Source organism: Salvelinus namaycush, chromosome 22 (genome assembly GCF_016432855.1).
Source record: "Salvelinus namaycush isolate Seneca chromosome 22, SaNama_1.0, whole genome shotgun sequence".
Lineage (NCBI taxonomy): Eukaryota > Metazoa > Chordata > Actinopteri > Salmoniformes > Salmonidae > Salvelinus > Salvelinus namaycush.
The window spans coordinates 10,094,342-10,109,855 of NC_052328.1; the positions used below are offsets into that span (position 1 = coordinate 10,094,342).

General features: G+C 43.9%; 2 protein-coding genes across 5 annotated transcripts in view; one reads left to right on the plus strand and one right to left on the minus strand.

Annotated features, from left to right (window-relative positions):
- The window catches only part of LOC120017539 (cytoplasmic polyadenylation element-binding protein 3-like), a 69,439-nt gene extending 60,553 nt beyond the window's left edge, over positions 1 to 8,886 (plus strand). For all 3 annotated transcript variants that reach the window (XM_038960367.1, XM_038960369.1, XM_038960368.1), the window contains exons 8-10: positions 156 to 270; positions 762 to 943; positions 4,543 to 8,886. In XM_038960367.1, the coding sequence (XP_038816295.1) occupies positions 156 to 270; positions 762 to 943; positions 4,543 to 4,770 (525 nt within the window). In that variant the 3' untranslated portion in view covers positions 4,771 to 8,886. The remainder of the gene's footprint in view (positions 1 to 155; positions 271 to 761; positions 944 to 4,542) is intronic.
- Positions 8,887 to 12,316: 3,430 nt separating this feature from the next.
- LOC120017541 (TATA-binding protein-associated factor 172-like) overlaps positions 12,317 to 15,514 on the minus strand; it is a 69,558-nt gene continuing 66,360 nt past the window's right edge. For both annotated transcript variants that reach the window (XM_038960376.1, XM_038960375.1), the window contains 5 exons: positions 14,923 to 15,075; positions 14,451 to 14,659; positions 13,863 to 14,022; positions 13,421 to 13,591; positions 12,317 to 13,252 (listed from right to left, as the gene is read on the minus strand). In XM_038960376.1, the coding sequence (XP_038816304.1) occupies positions 13,106 to 13,252; positions 13,421 to 13,591; positions 13,863 to 14,022; positions 14,451 to 14,659; positions 14,923 to 15,075 (840 nt within the window). In that variant the 3' untranslated portion in view covers positions 12,317 to 13,105. The remainder of the gene's footprint in view (positions 13,253 to 13,420; positions 13,592 to 13,862; positions 14,023 to 14,450; positions 14,660 to 14,922; positions 15,076 to 15,514) is intronic.

The following is a 15,514-nucleotide window of genomic DNA, read 5'->3' on the forward strand; positions in this document are numbered from 1 at the left end:
TGGTTTCACATTCACCATAGTTGCTGGAACTGTGCTGGTAAGGAAAATAACAAAGGTGGTACGGGTCAGGTTGCCACAATCATGTGAAAAAGGGTATGAGTGTGAATTCCTTGTCAGACACAGTCCTTCATGAATTACGTATCTCTCTTCTCCAGGTCCAGATCCGCCCCTGGAACCTAAGTGACAGTGACTTTGTGATGGACGGCTCCCAGCCGCTGGACCCCCGAAAGACCATCTTTGTGGGGGGCGTGCCCCGGCCTTTACGTGCAGGTAGGGGATTGGTCAAAGTGCCTGTTGATCAGTGGATAAGTTGGTGGGTTGTCTGTGTAAGGCTGACTAGCATAGACTGTCGCCGGCAGGCTGTAATCAAAAATAAAGTTGTTCCTGTGAGAAAGCAATCCACTTTGTTTCCAGGCGGTGAGCCAACTGGTGGTCATGTAAAGTATTCATGCAAGGCCCATTAGGTGGTATGCTTGGGCCAAACATCACTGACTGTCTGTCTGCTATGTGACCTATGCTAATTATAACAACAGTCCCAAGAATGTTACTGACTATTGGCGAAGAATGTTGTTTGAAGTTGAATGTCGCATCGGGTTGTCTCAACAAAAATGAATTTCAACTTTTTTCCTCCATTTTCTTGAGACAAACTACACGCGTGCAGTCATAACATTCTCTCGCTCTGTCTCCATCTTTCTCTCGCTCTCTCGCTCCATCTCTTTCTCTCCATCTCTATCTCTCCATCTCTATCTCTCTACCTCTAGTGGAACTAGCAATGATCATGGACAGGCTGTATGGCGGCGTGTGCTATGCCGGCATCGACACTGACCCGGAGCTCAAGTACCCCAAGGGGGCGGGCCGCGTGGCCTTCTCCAATCAGCAGAGCTACATCGCTGCCATCAGCGCCCGATTCGTTCAGCTGCAGCACAATGACATTGACAAACGGGTTAGTGAGACCAATCACTGTATTCAAAATGTCTCTGTATCAACAGTGATTCAGGAGTTGCCCTAAACGCTGGATAACGGGGAGATATATTTAGCAGATGAATAATGACTGGGTTGTGTTCATTCGGGCACGCAGCAGAAAACATTTTGCAACAAGAAACAAAAAGGAGCGTTTTTCATTGGACCAGCACAGGTAGTACCTCCCTGTTTCAGTCGTTTTTTTTTCTCCATTTGGTGCCGAATAAACATGACCCTAGTTTTACCTCCCTGTAGGCTTTCCTATGGTGTGCTGCTGTGGATCTGAACCATTTAACTCAAATTCAGTCTCTCTATACATAAGAGCTGTCATTATACGCTGATTTCCAACCAACCGCTCAGCGAGCCGACAGTACGGGGAGCCCCGGTTAGGTCTGTGGAACTGTGTAATCACCCTGGCCTTTGGCTGCTGGAGGGCTAACAGAAGTCCCAGACGCGGGGAGGGTTTAATTATAGGACTTCCCTATACATGTATATTAACTTCAGCTCTGCTGTTGACGGGTTATTCTGAGCCCGATCAAGTACGGCCGATCGTGACCAACCAAGACTGATCGTCTGCCAGCCCAGAGAGGCTTGGCTCATTGGGGGCTGCTCGGTCCACACTCACTATGGGCTGCCATCATCTAATATCCAACCCCAGTGGCTGGTTGAGCAGACAGTGTCTTCATTGACCAGGGCCGAATTCACATAGTCCAAGAGTAGGAGTGCTCCTATCTCTGAGACACGTTTTTAATGTGGGCCCAGATCACTAGACCACTAACAAGGCACGTGATGGGCTATAGATGAGATCTCTGCACTGCAAACCCTCACTATCAGCCATAGAGATGGTATGAGAGAAATCTATTTTCCAGATCTTTATATTTGTCTGAGGCCAAGGGAAGCTTGGAATGAATGAGGGGATACTGGCTGGGGGGATACATTGTTGGAGGCTCTACCCAGAAAGGCCCCCCTCTCCCTCCCATCCATACACACTATAGCCCCATTTGGTCAACCACCACTATGCCACACCCAAGTTCTCTCAGGGTAAAAGTAATGTTCATGCTTGTGGTTGAGGCCTAAGGCCTCGTTCACTGGTGTCTAACCGTGCCACTTTTGTTTTCACGTTTCATTTCAGTTCCACCCCTAGCAACATAATCATTCCATTAACAGTAAATGTCCTCTTGGAATTGTCTTAATGATAGGCCAGAATAGTTCAATTACCTCAGACCATTGTGGTACTCACTAAGGTGATAATTGCATTTAATAGCCTGGGTGTCATTCTGTTTCTGGGTCATATTCATTAGTGCACACCCTGGAAAAACATATTGCAATGGAAAACAAAAAGAGCCTTTCTTATTGGGCACATTCAGGTAGTCTCTCCCTGTTTCAGTCCATTTTGGTGCCTAATGAATACCCAGCTTTGGCAGCTTGTCATGTCTTTCCAAAGCACTCGTTGTGGACAGTTCTTGTTGAGGTCAGACAGACAGTGCTTTACAATATGTATCTCCAGGGCTGGGGGTTTAAAGAGGACCCTTAGTTACACTGTCCTGTGCCCAAGAACACTAAAAAGTATCCTGCCTAAATGACTACCGACCCATAGCACTCACGTCTGTAGCCATAAAGTGCTTTGAAAGGCCGGTCATGGCTCACATCAACACCATCACCATCATCCCAGAAACCCTAGTCCCACTTCAATTTGCAATACGCCCCAACAGATCTAGAGATGATGCAATCTCTATTGCACTCCACACTGCCCTTTCCCACCTGGACAAAAGGAACACCTATGTGAGAATGCTGTTCATTGACTACAGCTCAGCATTCAACACCATAGTACAATCAAAGCTCATCACTAAGCTAAGGACCCTGGGATTAAACACCTCCCTCTGCAACTGGACCCTGGACTTCCTGATGGGCTGCCCCCAGGTGGTAAGGGTAGGTAATAACACATCCGCTATGCTGATCCTCAAAACGGGGGCCCCTCAGGGGTGCGTGCTCAGTCCCCTCCTGTACTCCCTGTTCACTCATGACTGCACGGCCAGGCACGACTCCAACACCATCAAGTTTGCCGATGATACAACAGTGGTAGGCCTGATCACCGACAATGACGAGACAGTCTATAGGGAGGAGGTCAGAGACCTAGCCGTGTGGTGCCAGGATAACAACCTCTCCCTCAACGTGATCAAGACAAAGGCGATGATTGTAGACTACAGGAAAAGGAGGACCGAGCATGCCCCCATTCTCATCGACGGGGCTGTAATGGAGCAGGTTGAGAGCTTCAAGTTCCTTGGCGTCCACATCACCAACAAACGAACATGGTCCAAGCACACCAAGGCAGTCGTGAAGAGGGCACGACGTAACCTATTCCCCCTGAGAAGACTTAAAAGATTTGGCATGGGTCCTCAGATCCTCAAAAGGTTCTATAGCTGCACCATCAAGAGCATCCTGACAGGTTGCATCACTGCCTGGTATGGCAACTGCTCGGCCTCTGACCGCAAGGCACTACAGAGGGTAGTGCGTATGGCACAGTACATCACTGTGTCAGAGGAAGGCCCAAAAAATTGTCGAAGACCCCAGCCACCCTAGTCAAAGACTGTTCTCTCTGCTACCGCACGGCAAGCGGTGCCAGATTGCCAAGTCTAGGTCCAAGAGGCTACTAAACAGCTTCTACCCCAAGCCATAAGACTCCTGAACATCTAATCAAATGGCTACCCAGACTGTTTTTATTGCCCCCCCCCCCCCAATCTATGCATAGTCACTTTAATAACTCTACCTACATGTACATATTACCTCGACTAACCGGTGCCCCCGCACATTGACTCTGTACCGGTACCCCCTGTATATAGTCTCGCTATTGTTATTTTACTCCTGCTCTTTAATTATTTCTTTCTTCCTTTTTTATTTATTTATTTTAAAAATTCTTAACTGCGTTGTTGATTAAGGGCTTGTACGTAAGCATTTCAATGTAAGGTTGTATTTGGCGCATGTGACAAATAAAATTTGATTTGGCTGTCAGGCTGTAGTGGAGGGACCTCCTGTATGTAACCAGGCCATGCTCACACACTGTGTCATCTCCATGGAGATACAGATTAGATAGTCTGTCCCTCAGCAACGGTCATCGGACTCGAATTCTCTCGCGTGTGTGTGTGTGTAGAAGTATACCTGCTTCGGTGCATAAAGAGTCCCAGACAGTGGTCTAAGAATGTTGTGTAACACTTGGACACATGGCAGCCATTTTCAATCTACAATATTCGCCACACCAGTTTTTGCAGGGCTTTACCCATAGAGAGGAAAATAAGAACAGCCAGAGACAGAAACATATTTGAGAAGTTGATATTTTGAACCTTTAGGAAGTCACAGTGGTATTATAGGGGTAAATAATACATTAACGTTTCCGGACACAGGAGCTAATGGCACTATCTTGCAATTGGTCAAACGTTTTGCATAAAACGTATAGACTACCTTTGTTTACATTCTGACAGTAGAGATTCAAGTTTGAATCAATATTCAAGTTTGAGTTCAATCTTCTCCTCAGGCCAAGAAGTGAATAAACCAAAGTGTCTCCTTTCTCTGACTTTTGACCTTCAGGTTGAGGTGAAGCCCTACGTCTTGGACGACCAGATGTGTGACGAGTGCCAGGGGGCGCGTTGCGGGGGGAAGTTTGCCCCCTTCTTCTGTGCCAACGTCACCTGCCTGCAGTACTACTGTGAGTACTGCTGGGCCAGTATCCACTCCCGGGCGGGCCGAGAGTTCCACAAGCCACTGGTGAAGGAGGGGGGAGACCGCCCTCGACAAGTGTCCTTCCGCTGGAGCTGAGGGGGTCGAGATGAGCCCTCGCGCCCCCCCCCCCCCCCCCCCTCCCCACCACCTCGACATCAGTGAAGAGAACTACAAATACATGGTTCTTTCTCTTTCAAACTACAACGCTTGACTACAAACTCATTGTCCAGTGTGCCCTTATGATAATAGGGTGGGAAAAAAAATGTATTGCGTAAGTCTATCTGCTTAGAATTTGCACTGTGGCACAAATACTCACTAAACACACATGGGATGGTATGTTAGAGAAACCTGATTTATGTTTGAGTCCCCTGTTCCATGACCGGGTGGGTCAGTGTCTCCTGTAGAACCCCACTGAGCTCTGGTAGAAGTGATACTATACAGTACATATATATTTAAAAGGTATATATTTTTTGGTTTTATATATCTATCTATACATGTATAGATAATTACATTCTATGTGAAAGGAACATGCACTTATTATTATTTTTTTTAGGATATTTCCCCTTGTAAAAAATATTACCAAAGGAAAAAATAGAATTAATGCATACAGAAAAACGGAATAGGTGGCATAAGATGTAGCAAGACTAAACAATTATCCAGTAGTGTGGGCCACAGTAGCCCAGATAAAACTAACATGGCTATATTTTCTCTCTATTTTGACTTTGAAAATAGTAAAATGAATACCTCAAGGCGAAATCCGATTTTGCTTTGCTTTTGATTAGTAGGTCTTTGGTTTTTTTTCAACATTATTTTCTAGCAATATGTTAATGTATTGTCACAATAGCTTTTGCTGCTAAATCCATGGTATTAACAGATACCGTAGTAATTTATTCAGGCTAGGGTGTTATAGCAATTATGATCGCACCTGGTGACAAGGATGATGACAGGCTATCATTGTAGGTAGACTTGCGGTTGGGCCAGTAACCGAAAGGTCGCTGTTTTGAATCCCCGAGCCGACTGTGATAAATCTGTTGATCTGCCCATGAGCAAGGCACTTAAACCCTAATTGCTCCTGTAAGTAGCTCTGGATGAGAGCGTCTGCTATTTTTTTTTATAATGATGAGGGGGGGTTGTCCATTACTGAATTATGCCTAGTATGTTGCGGGGTAAATGGGGGGGGGGGGGGGGGTCACCCCTTAATATATGTATACAGTATTTCAATCAAGTTGCTGCATGCAATATAATTTCAGTATCATGTCTACTATTCAATTCTGCCCATGTTTGCACAACATGCTATAGGTGTACGTACAACTAGCAAGGAACTGGACACAATAGGGAAGACAGACTGGTCAAAAATCCAACACCTTCAGTGAGATATAAGTTAATAACCACAGGGGCAGTATGAACACTGCTTCTGCACAAGGTGGCTAACCTAACCAGATGACGAAAACGTAATATGAATCATGAATCCAACGAGATGTAGGATATATCATTTAAGCTGTCTATGATAGATGTAGTACTTTTTTGCAGTGATTTGTTAATATAATTGTGGAATTTTTTATACCATATGTAGTAAGGTCTGAGTATGCCTATAACTGTGATCTGCTTTAACTGTTGTTGATGTCCGACAAAAGTCATGTGAAACTTCATGAGCTAGTTTATGCACACGTATTTACGTTCTCTCGTACACACATTCACACAAATACAAACACCAGACCAGGGTTCAAATACATATGTATTTTAGTATTCTTTTTTTATACTTATTTTCTGTGTATTTGAGTATTTTCTAATAATGTGGCCTGAATCAACTACTTCTATTATAAGTATTTGAAAGTATTTTCAAATAATTTCCTATAAAAGCCTACTATATTAAAGTATTTTCAAAAACCAGAATTAACTGCATGGGTGTGTATTTGAGTATTTTCAAATACTTTCCAAGTGTATTTCCAAATACATTCCAATATTCAACTGCTTGTATTTTCAAATCAAAAATATATTTTGAAAGTAATTAAAATAACCTAAATAGTATTTGAACCCAGGTCTGACACACACTCACTTTACACAGGTTCTCGTTCTCTTACACACAAACACACACCTATGCACACAAAGTCTGACCCAAACACTCAGAACATATGACACAGACTTAAGTGAGCTTGACTCTGAGAAACACAGAACCACTGTCTGTACCGTTGACAAAGTGTAGGATCATGTCCCCAAAAAACCAAAGAGCTCACATATGTTCAACTTAAACCACCAACACATACGGAGACCACATGATACTGCGCGAAGCATTAAACCCCATGTCTGTGGGCTTCAAGGTGCAAGTTAGAAACATTTGTACTGTTGTGGTGACAAGGCATTAAAGACAGTGATGAGAAGACAGACCGAACATTGAAGTTACTGGAGACTTGTGGTTTAGTTAACTGAGCTTCTCAGCACGCACATAACGTTGTCTCGACATGGCTACGGGGTTGTAATAACATTGCCAGAACATTGTGTGCTATCTGGGTTTACCGTATTTATCCCGATTTTCCTGCAAAGCTTGAAGTAGAATAATGACCTGCTAAAATGGTGGACATTTTATTTTTATCGGAAAAAACTACAAAAAAAGAGACTAACCATGAGTAATAATAAGTATCCCTATGAAAGTGAATTCTGGGTGTTTTTGTGATATTTCTTTCCCCGCCTAGAAGGGTTTTCTATGTTTGTTCCTTCTCTATAATAGACATTTGTTATGCACTACTCTTTCTATTTGGACAGTTTTCAAGTCAGCTATTTTTTTGGTTGAGAAAAACGAAAAAGCGTGCTTTCTGACTGACATGATCTTTTTGCAATACCTCAATTTTGAAATATATTAGGAGGGAAATTGATATTTTCTAAGTTTATTCAAATTTAAAAAAAGTAATTACGTTTATTCGAGAGATGATTTAACAAGTGGTTGATTTTATTTTTTGTCATGCTTATTTGCTTAATTTGAAGTTGTATATTTTTTTTAAACAACTGAAGGAGCTTGAGCATTATAGCTTTAATATAATGATGTTAGCTGAAGTAAAGACTCTACCTTATTACAGAGGCGCTTAGAGTGAGTTTCCCGCTGGTCTGACAACCCGTGAAAGCGCAGAGTCACTAAAACAAACATATGAGTGGTAGTCTTCCAAGGAAAACATTAGTCCACAAAAAAAAAAATCTACGGAATAAGTCTATTAGGTGCTTAGAAAGATAACTGAAGATTCTTCCCTTTTTTGTATATTTATAATCAATAATTTACTATGCTGACCAGAATTGTGAAAGAGATCTTTTGTTCATGTTATTTTTTAAGAACACTTTTTTTACGTTTCCTAAAAGTATGTGCTCCCTTTATTGTTTTGTAAAAGCAACATGCCTTGATTTGTTAGCCTGACATTGTTTAAAAAGAGACTGAGCAGATGGAGGTGGAAAGAAATATGTACTTTTTTTTAAATTAAGAGATACAAGTGTAACTTGATTTCAACTGTAACTTGATCGAAAGTCCCCAAGGTGCATCAATTGAGTGGTGGCCTTCTATTCGCGCAAGACTTGAATTAGTCAAAAAATTAAGGCTAAGAACCTGTTCTTTGTTGTAATGTGCAATACTGTTTGTACTGTTTGTAAAAAAAGAAGAAACTTTGAAAAAAAGAGGGCGGCATAAATCTTTATTTTCATTGCATTGTGATTCACTAAAATCATTTTCTACTGTTTATTTACCTACTCTACATGCTAGTACCTTCCAGTAGTAATGTAGCCTTTGTATTGAGAACATTTTCATTATTTTTTGAGATTTTTGCTAAAATGAAAAGACTTTAAACATATTTAAATATTTTTATTTTGTGTTTTCTTTACTTATTTCTCAACCATTAAGTTATTTCTGGGGGAGACTTTCAAATCTGGTCAATGTCATTAATATTATTTAGCATTTTTATATTAAATAAATTCATTTTATGATGCTAATTCTTTAAAAAATATATTTTTGTTTTGTTTGACTATTTTATTTTTGGAAGTTGAAAAACCTTTGTAATATTGTTACTTAAGTGTCTAGATTTTGGAAATGTAAAGCCTATGTTAACTTGCTGATGTTGCTTACATTAGTGTGACGATAGTAGAAGAAATACAAAAAAGAACACAATGACATTTGGTATTACGTGGTTGGTAATGTAAAACAAACTAATAGGCAATACAATAAAAAGGCAGAATGGAGCAGAATGTTGTGATATTGTGTAAAGCTGGACAATGATACTTACCTCTCCTACTGCTTCTGCTGCTACTACTATAACCCCACCTTGTATAGTCAATGATGTTACTTTCAAGAACGTTGTATGGCCATGTCGCACCACTTCCACTGATGTGAGACATCACGTTAACTCCTTAAAACGTAAATCATGTCACATGAGCCCCCATATCGTTTCAGATGGTGGGTAGGAGCCTGAAAAGTGGCTATGTGGACCATTTGAGATGTGTATTTAAGTATGAATGTAAATGTTAAGTGGAGGGTGTGACTTGTTGGAATCCATTCATCTTAATAAGAGCAGTCGTACATCTAAATCTTTGGCATGTTTTCTTTCTGTCCCCAAACCAGCTAGATTGCTGTAGTGTATGAACTGGCCTTAGATTTGAAATACATTTGTCCCAAGAAACCCTTTAACATCCTCTTTTGATATTATGTGGTGTGTTCTTAGGGGATGACATTGACTTGATTTTTGCCCTCATTTACATAGACTAGTAGTCCATATGAAGTGTTGTGACATCACTTCCTGTACTACAGTATGGTCATCAATAAGATATAAAAACACCAATTCAAATGCTGGTCCAAGAATGTTACTTCTAGCTTGCCTTTTCTACCAGTTTGTACAGGTGGTGTTCTACTAATATCCTTCATCTCTTCTACTAACCCAATGGTTGCTTTCTCCCAAGGGTCAGTATTACACTCATACTACCAAGTATTTATCCCTTTTCATAGCCTGACAATAATAAGCAATTGTATGTGCAACTGAAAGGCTAAGACTTGGTAGGAAGAAAATCATGTGTTTGGTGGAGGCATTTTTATATAATCCTCTTTAATCATACCTATATATTTCATGTAACACTAGAGTTGGATAGTATGCACTTATGCTTCATGGACGTTCTCTCTGGGTAATTAGGCCTCTTCATCATGTTGTGATCTCAAAAAAAAGAAAATGATTCCAAACCTGCTCAATAGTTGTTTTTCAGACAAAATCACTGTTCATTTATTTTTCAAAGTTATACTTTGTAATTGTGGTTTGATTACTGGTTCCATCTTGACGAGGCTTTGAAATGGTTGACTCGGATATATACTACAAATTCAGACAAGCATTACTGGTTTAAAAAACATGGGAGCTTCTATGCTGCTAATGCTTACTACTACTGCTTCAAGTGTGTAGTTTCCACCTTTTCCCTTTTCTGTACTAATAACTAAATCGTATTAAACATAGTTGTATGATGCTGTGAAACATTGTCGTCTTTTGCATGGCCTCCTTTTCCACCTCTTTCTCTCATCCTTTGCATTTGTGCTTGACTGTGTGTGACTGGAATGGAAAGATGTGAAGTGAGAAAATAAATGCAACATGCAACAATTTTTAAGATTTTGAGTTAGTTTATATAAGGAAATCCATTAGGCCCTAATCTATGGGTTTCACATGACTGGGCAGGGGTGCAGCCATGGGTAGGCATAGGCCCAGCCAATCAGAATGAGTTTTTCCCCACAAAAGGGCTTTATTACAGACAAATACTCCTAAGTTTCATCAGCTGTCTGGGTGGCTGGTCTCAAATGATTCCGCAGATGAAGAAGCCGGATGTGGAGGTCCTGGGCTGGCATGGTTACACGTGGTCTGCACGTGTGAGTCTGGTTGGCTTATGGTAGAGAAATAAACATTAAATTCTCAGACAACAGCTCTGGTGGACATTCCTGCAATCATAATGCCTCAACTTGAGACATCTGTGGCGTTGTGTTGTCTGACAAAACTGCACATTTTAGTGGCCTTTTGTCCCCAGCACCTGTGTAATGCTCAAGGGGAGGGATTACATGTAGGTCATTAGGGGTTTAGCAGCATTTAGAATGTGTACGCAAGTTAAACCGTAGTTGTGCTTTTGCCACAAGCATCTACTAATGTGACATGTCAAATCACAAGTCTTCAAAAGGGTTGACCAACTTGCGCCATTGTCCTTGACAACTCTTCTTCCAAGCGCTCCCTTTTCCATGCTGTTCAGTGATCCATAATCTATAACTGTCCCTCCGTGCAGCAGAACCCATCATATTACATATAGTAGGTGTCTGAGGAAAGGTACCACACCCAACCTGCTTCAACAGATAACATAATTGAGAAGTCCAGCATTATTCCCTTGCTGATGCAGCAACTGATTATACCTGGTGCCAGGTGTCCTTTGTCCACATTCTGATTGTGCCCACATTTTTTTTCTACAGGTGTAGACAAAAGACATTGTGATCTGATCTTCCTGACCACCTCCGGAGGTAGTCGGGGATGCATTGTCTGGATATCTTACAAGTGTAGACGGATCTGACCACTGATAACTGCAGCACGAAGTTGCCAATGTCCTTGCAATTGTTAAACAAGGGATGAAGATGCTTGAAACGAAAACCGACTGCATTAACGAGTACTGTACGCTACATAGGCCGATACATTTCAATTAATTTTCTAAATTCGTTTCATCTGTTAGTGCACCGAGTAAGTATTAGAATAAGCGGACTTAATATTTGCAGCCAAAAGGTGATGAGAGATCTCTCTAGGAGCTGATCCGTCAACAGTATTGGCAGTTAATTGTAAAGTTAAAAGGTACGATTTGAATGAGGAAAGCTGATCCGACAGCTTTCGATCCTATCAGTAACAACACATGCTCCGACGCACTTGCGAATGTTCTCTCTGCGTAGCGTTGTGGCATCTTCAGCCGTTGTAGGAACGATCCATCGGTTTCGGATCATTGACAGATGGCACCATTGACTTAATATGTCAATGTAAATAAATAAAGGGGATTTTGAAAGAAAGTCAAATAATTGACCTACAGGGAGGCACCAGGAAATCGGGGATGCACACATGACATTTTAATACAATGTGTTGATGCAACGGCTAAAATGAGGGCACAATCAGAATGTGAACAATATCAGGACAAAAGACATGAGCGCCATGTATAAGCGGGGCTTCAGATGACTCACACATTACCGTCATCCGTCGGACACTGATCGTTACAGCCTCTAGTAAAGTCTCTAAGGTTATGATGCAGATTATGACCTGCGGTGCCTTGTTGAGAGTAAATGGAATCTGGATTCACAAAGTACCAGATGTGCAGCAGCAACGTGTCAGAAAGGTTTGGTAGTCAGTAGTTCATGTAGGCAATAACACTAGTTTGCCCATCACCTCAGACTAAAGCTCCAGTATTACTGACGTGGTTTGTTCATCTTTACTTTCACTTGCTTTTCAACCTCATGCTGCGCCTCAAATGGTCCCGATCAACTTTTCACTCAGAGCTAATCTCAGTGCCATCATTCCTAAATGCAAGGACACCCTCTACTGGCCGTGTTCAAAGTTAGACCGTGTTCAACATAGGAATGCAGTCTATTGGGGACAGTACTGTAAGCACAAAACAGGACGCCCGCTCAAAGCTCTAGAATTTATTATAACTATCAGTTTAAACAAGGAGCAACAATTACAGAAATATTTACAGGTCTGCATTTTCTTCAAACTCGGACAAGTCCCCTTGTTTCAGGTTGGCCCCGCGGTGTAAGTCTCTGTGAGGCTGCTTCAGCGCAGCTCCATTTAGAGTGACATTTCACAAGGTCGGGGACGAGCAGCACCGGCCACGGCTCTTTCCAATCCTGCGCCTGGCCAGCCGTCTGATCCATACAGAGTTCTATGTGGGCGAGAAAGGTCAAGTGAATGTGCTTACACAGGATATGTGTGGGGAGACTAACGCCACCTGGGGGTGGTATAGAACCCCCAAAACACCCCTTCTAGCCAGTAGTCACAGTGCAATCCAGTAACCAGCTATAAAGAGCCAGCACTCTGGTGTGTGCGCACGTGTGTTCCTATAAGACGGCTCCCCCTCTTCTTTCTTCCAGTCAAACATCTTGTTTTTGCCTATACAGTCAATAGAACACTGGTAGTCCTCTAAAAGTGGGTGTGGGAGTGTTTTAAGACTTTAAGGCTGGAGTGGTCTCTGGGGCAGTCCCATCTTGCTGCTCCACTGTACACGCAGTCTCAAGGAGAGACAAGATGACCTTGCTCCTCTGTTCCCCTGGGACAAGAGGGTACACAGGACTAAAGGTGGGAAGGCTGTCTAGTTAAGTGGGCTTTGGGGTGGGAGAATACTGAGGGAGCCATGGGGATAACCAGAATCAGACTGGCAGATAGCACTGAACCCTGGCTGGGTAAGAGAGGCTAGGAGGCTAGTGGAGCGAGTGCATGAAGCTGTCCAGGTTGTATTCGGTTTCGTACTGCTGCTGGTCCCACAGGTCCCCCAGGCCGTCCAGCACGTTCTTAATGGAGGCTTTCCCTCCAGAGGACGACGACTCGCCCTTATCATCCTTCCCATCCTAGACAGAGAGAGACAGGATAGAGAGATCGAAACATACACACAGGACAGGCGACACTGGTTAAATAGATGTGTGTGTGAAAGAGTAGAATGACTAAGAAGACAAAGGGGGGGGAAACGATGCACGTGTATAAGTGTGTGTGTTTGTACCCAAGCGAGCGCTACTGACCTTGTCCAAGGTGAAGAGGTTGAGGAGCTGGTCGGTGCCCATACTCTGCAGACTGGCGTTCTCCTGGCTGATGACAGTGTTGGCGATGCTCATCTTGAACTTCTGCAGGCCCATGATCTTCTCCTCCAGGGTGCCACGCGTGATCAGACGATACACGTTGACCACGCGTTTCTGCAAGAGGAGACACACCGTTACAGCAATGTGTCACTACGTTGGGACTGCCAACCGGCCAAGCCTGTGCGCATGTCTGAGACGAACTACGTTGCAGTTGGACTGCACAGAATCAAGACGAGTGATTCTGAAGCCTCGGCTTACTCAAAATTGATCCACTCAAACATGCTTTTTGCCTGATTCACACCGTAAGGCCGAACCAAACCACACTGTGCTGGCCTGGATATTTTATTTGACATTGTGCGCGGTCCATGCAGAGGCAGTAGTTTACCTGTCCTATCCTGTGTGCGCGGTCCATGGCCTGTAGGTCTCTCATCGGGTTCCAGTCGTGTTCCACAAACACCACCGTGTCAGCGCCGGTCAGGTTCAGACCCAGACCGCCCACGTGGGTGGTGAGCAGCAGCACGTCTATGGAGGGGTCGTTGTTGAACCTGAGAGCGAGCGTGACAGAGCACCGTAGAGAGACAGCGAGAGAAGGACAGTGCCGCTCAATTCAGATGAGGTTTGTGAGTGACACGTCAGCAAAGGCGGCAGGACTGTGCCTTAGTCTGGTGTAGCAGTCTAAAAGCTCCCGACTACACATACCCCCCCTGGCGACGTGGGTTCCAGCCTCAGCTCAGCCTACTGTCTGAGCCCAATAGCGGTCCCTCAAACTACTTCTAAGGGGTCCCGTCCTAAAAACAAATAACATGGAAGGAGATCGGCGCTCCCGATCTCCTTAAAAAATAAATAATAATAAACACTGACTGCTGGCAGCACTACTGATGATAGTGTTACAGGCTTGTTTGACACCAACGCCATGCATTTGTATTGCCACACACAGGACCCATAGACTCCCTCCATGCTCCTCCCTTCTCACCTGGAGACGATGGAGTGGCGCAGGCCAGTTGGGACGCTGCCGTCCAGTCGCAGGTAGGTGACGGCGGGCAGCTGGGGCTTGAGCAGGTCGTGCTCCACGATGTCCAGCATGCTCTTCAGCTGACAGAAGATCAGCACTCTGTGCGGGGCCACCACCGCCTCTGTGCCCTCCGCTGAGCCGCTGCTGCCCAGACCACAGTCCAACAACAACTGGAATGGGGGGGGGGGGGCTCAGTATAACAACTTACTCGCTGGGGTGTTTTTATCTGTAGGGGTTGAGCAGTATGGAGTAGGAAGTATCTGCACCTCACTCCACTACTATCCCAATAACTGCCACTTCTGGAGCAGAGAAGATTTGGGGGACAGGAATAGGATGGTATGTGAAGGCAGAGATGGGAATAGGGGTGGTGCGTGGCTGAGATTGGGGTCAGCGTAAGGAATGAGTGGCACCTAGAGGTAGGGTATAGGGGTACCTGTTTGAGAGCTGAGAGTTTGGGCGAGTGCTGGATGTCTCGGAGGCTGGAGTGTTGTGCTGCCAGCTGGTCTGTGATCCGCTTGTACTCCGGGTGCTGTGGCAGCAGTACCAGGCCTGGGTGGTTACACAGCTTCCGCAAGTACTGCAGAGCCTGGAGAGGGAAGAGGATGTAAATAACAAATACCAAGTATGGTGTATACGCACACATTTAAAAGATATAATAAAAATTTGGTGGGTGATTCTATTGTGTCCTATTATACGCATGTGTGAAATGGAAATGTGCGCCGCGTGGCACAGCAGTCTAAGGCAGGGTTTCCCAAACTCGGTCCTGGGGCCACCCCCGAGTGCACGTTTTGATTTTTGCCCTAGCACTACACAGCTGATTCCAATAAACCAACTCATCATCAAGCTTTGATTATTTGAATCAGCTGTGTAGTGCTAGGGCAAAAAACTAAATTGTGTGCCATAGGGCGGAGCCTAGCGCCGTCCGGGTTAGACGGGTCATGTTTCGGAGGACGCATGTCTCGACCGTCGCCTCTCCCGAGCCCGTTGAGGAGTTGCAGCGGTGAGACAATTATGGAGGAAAATGG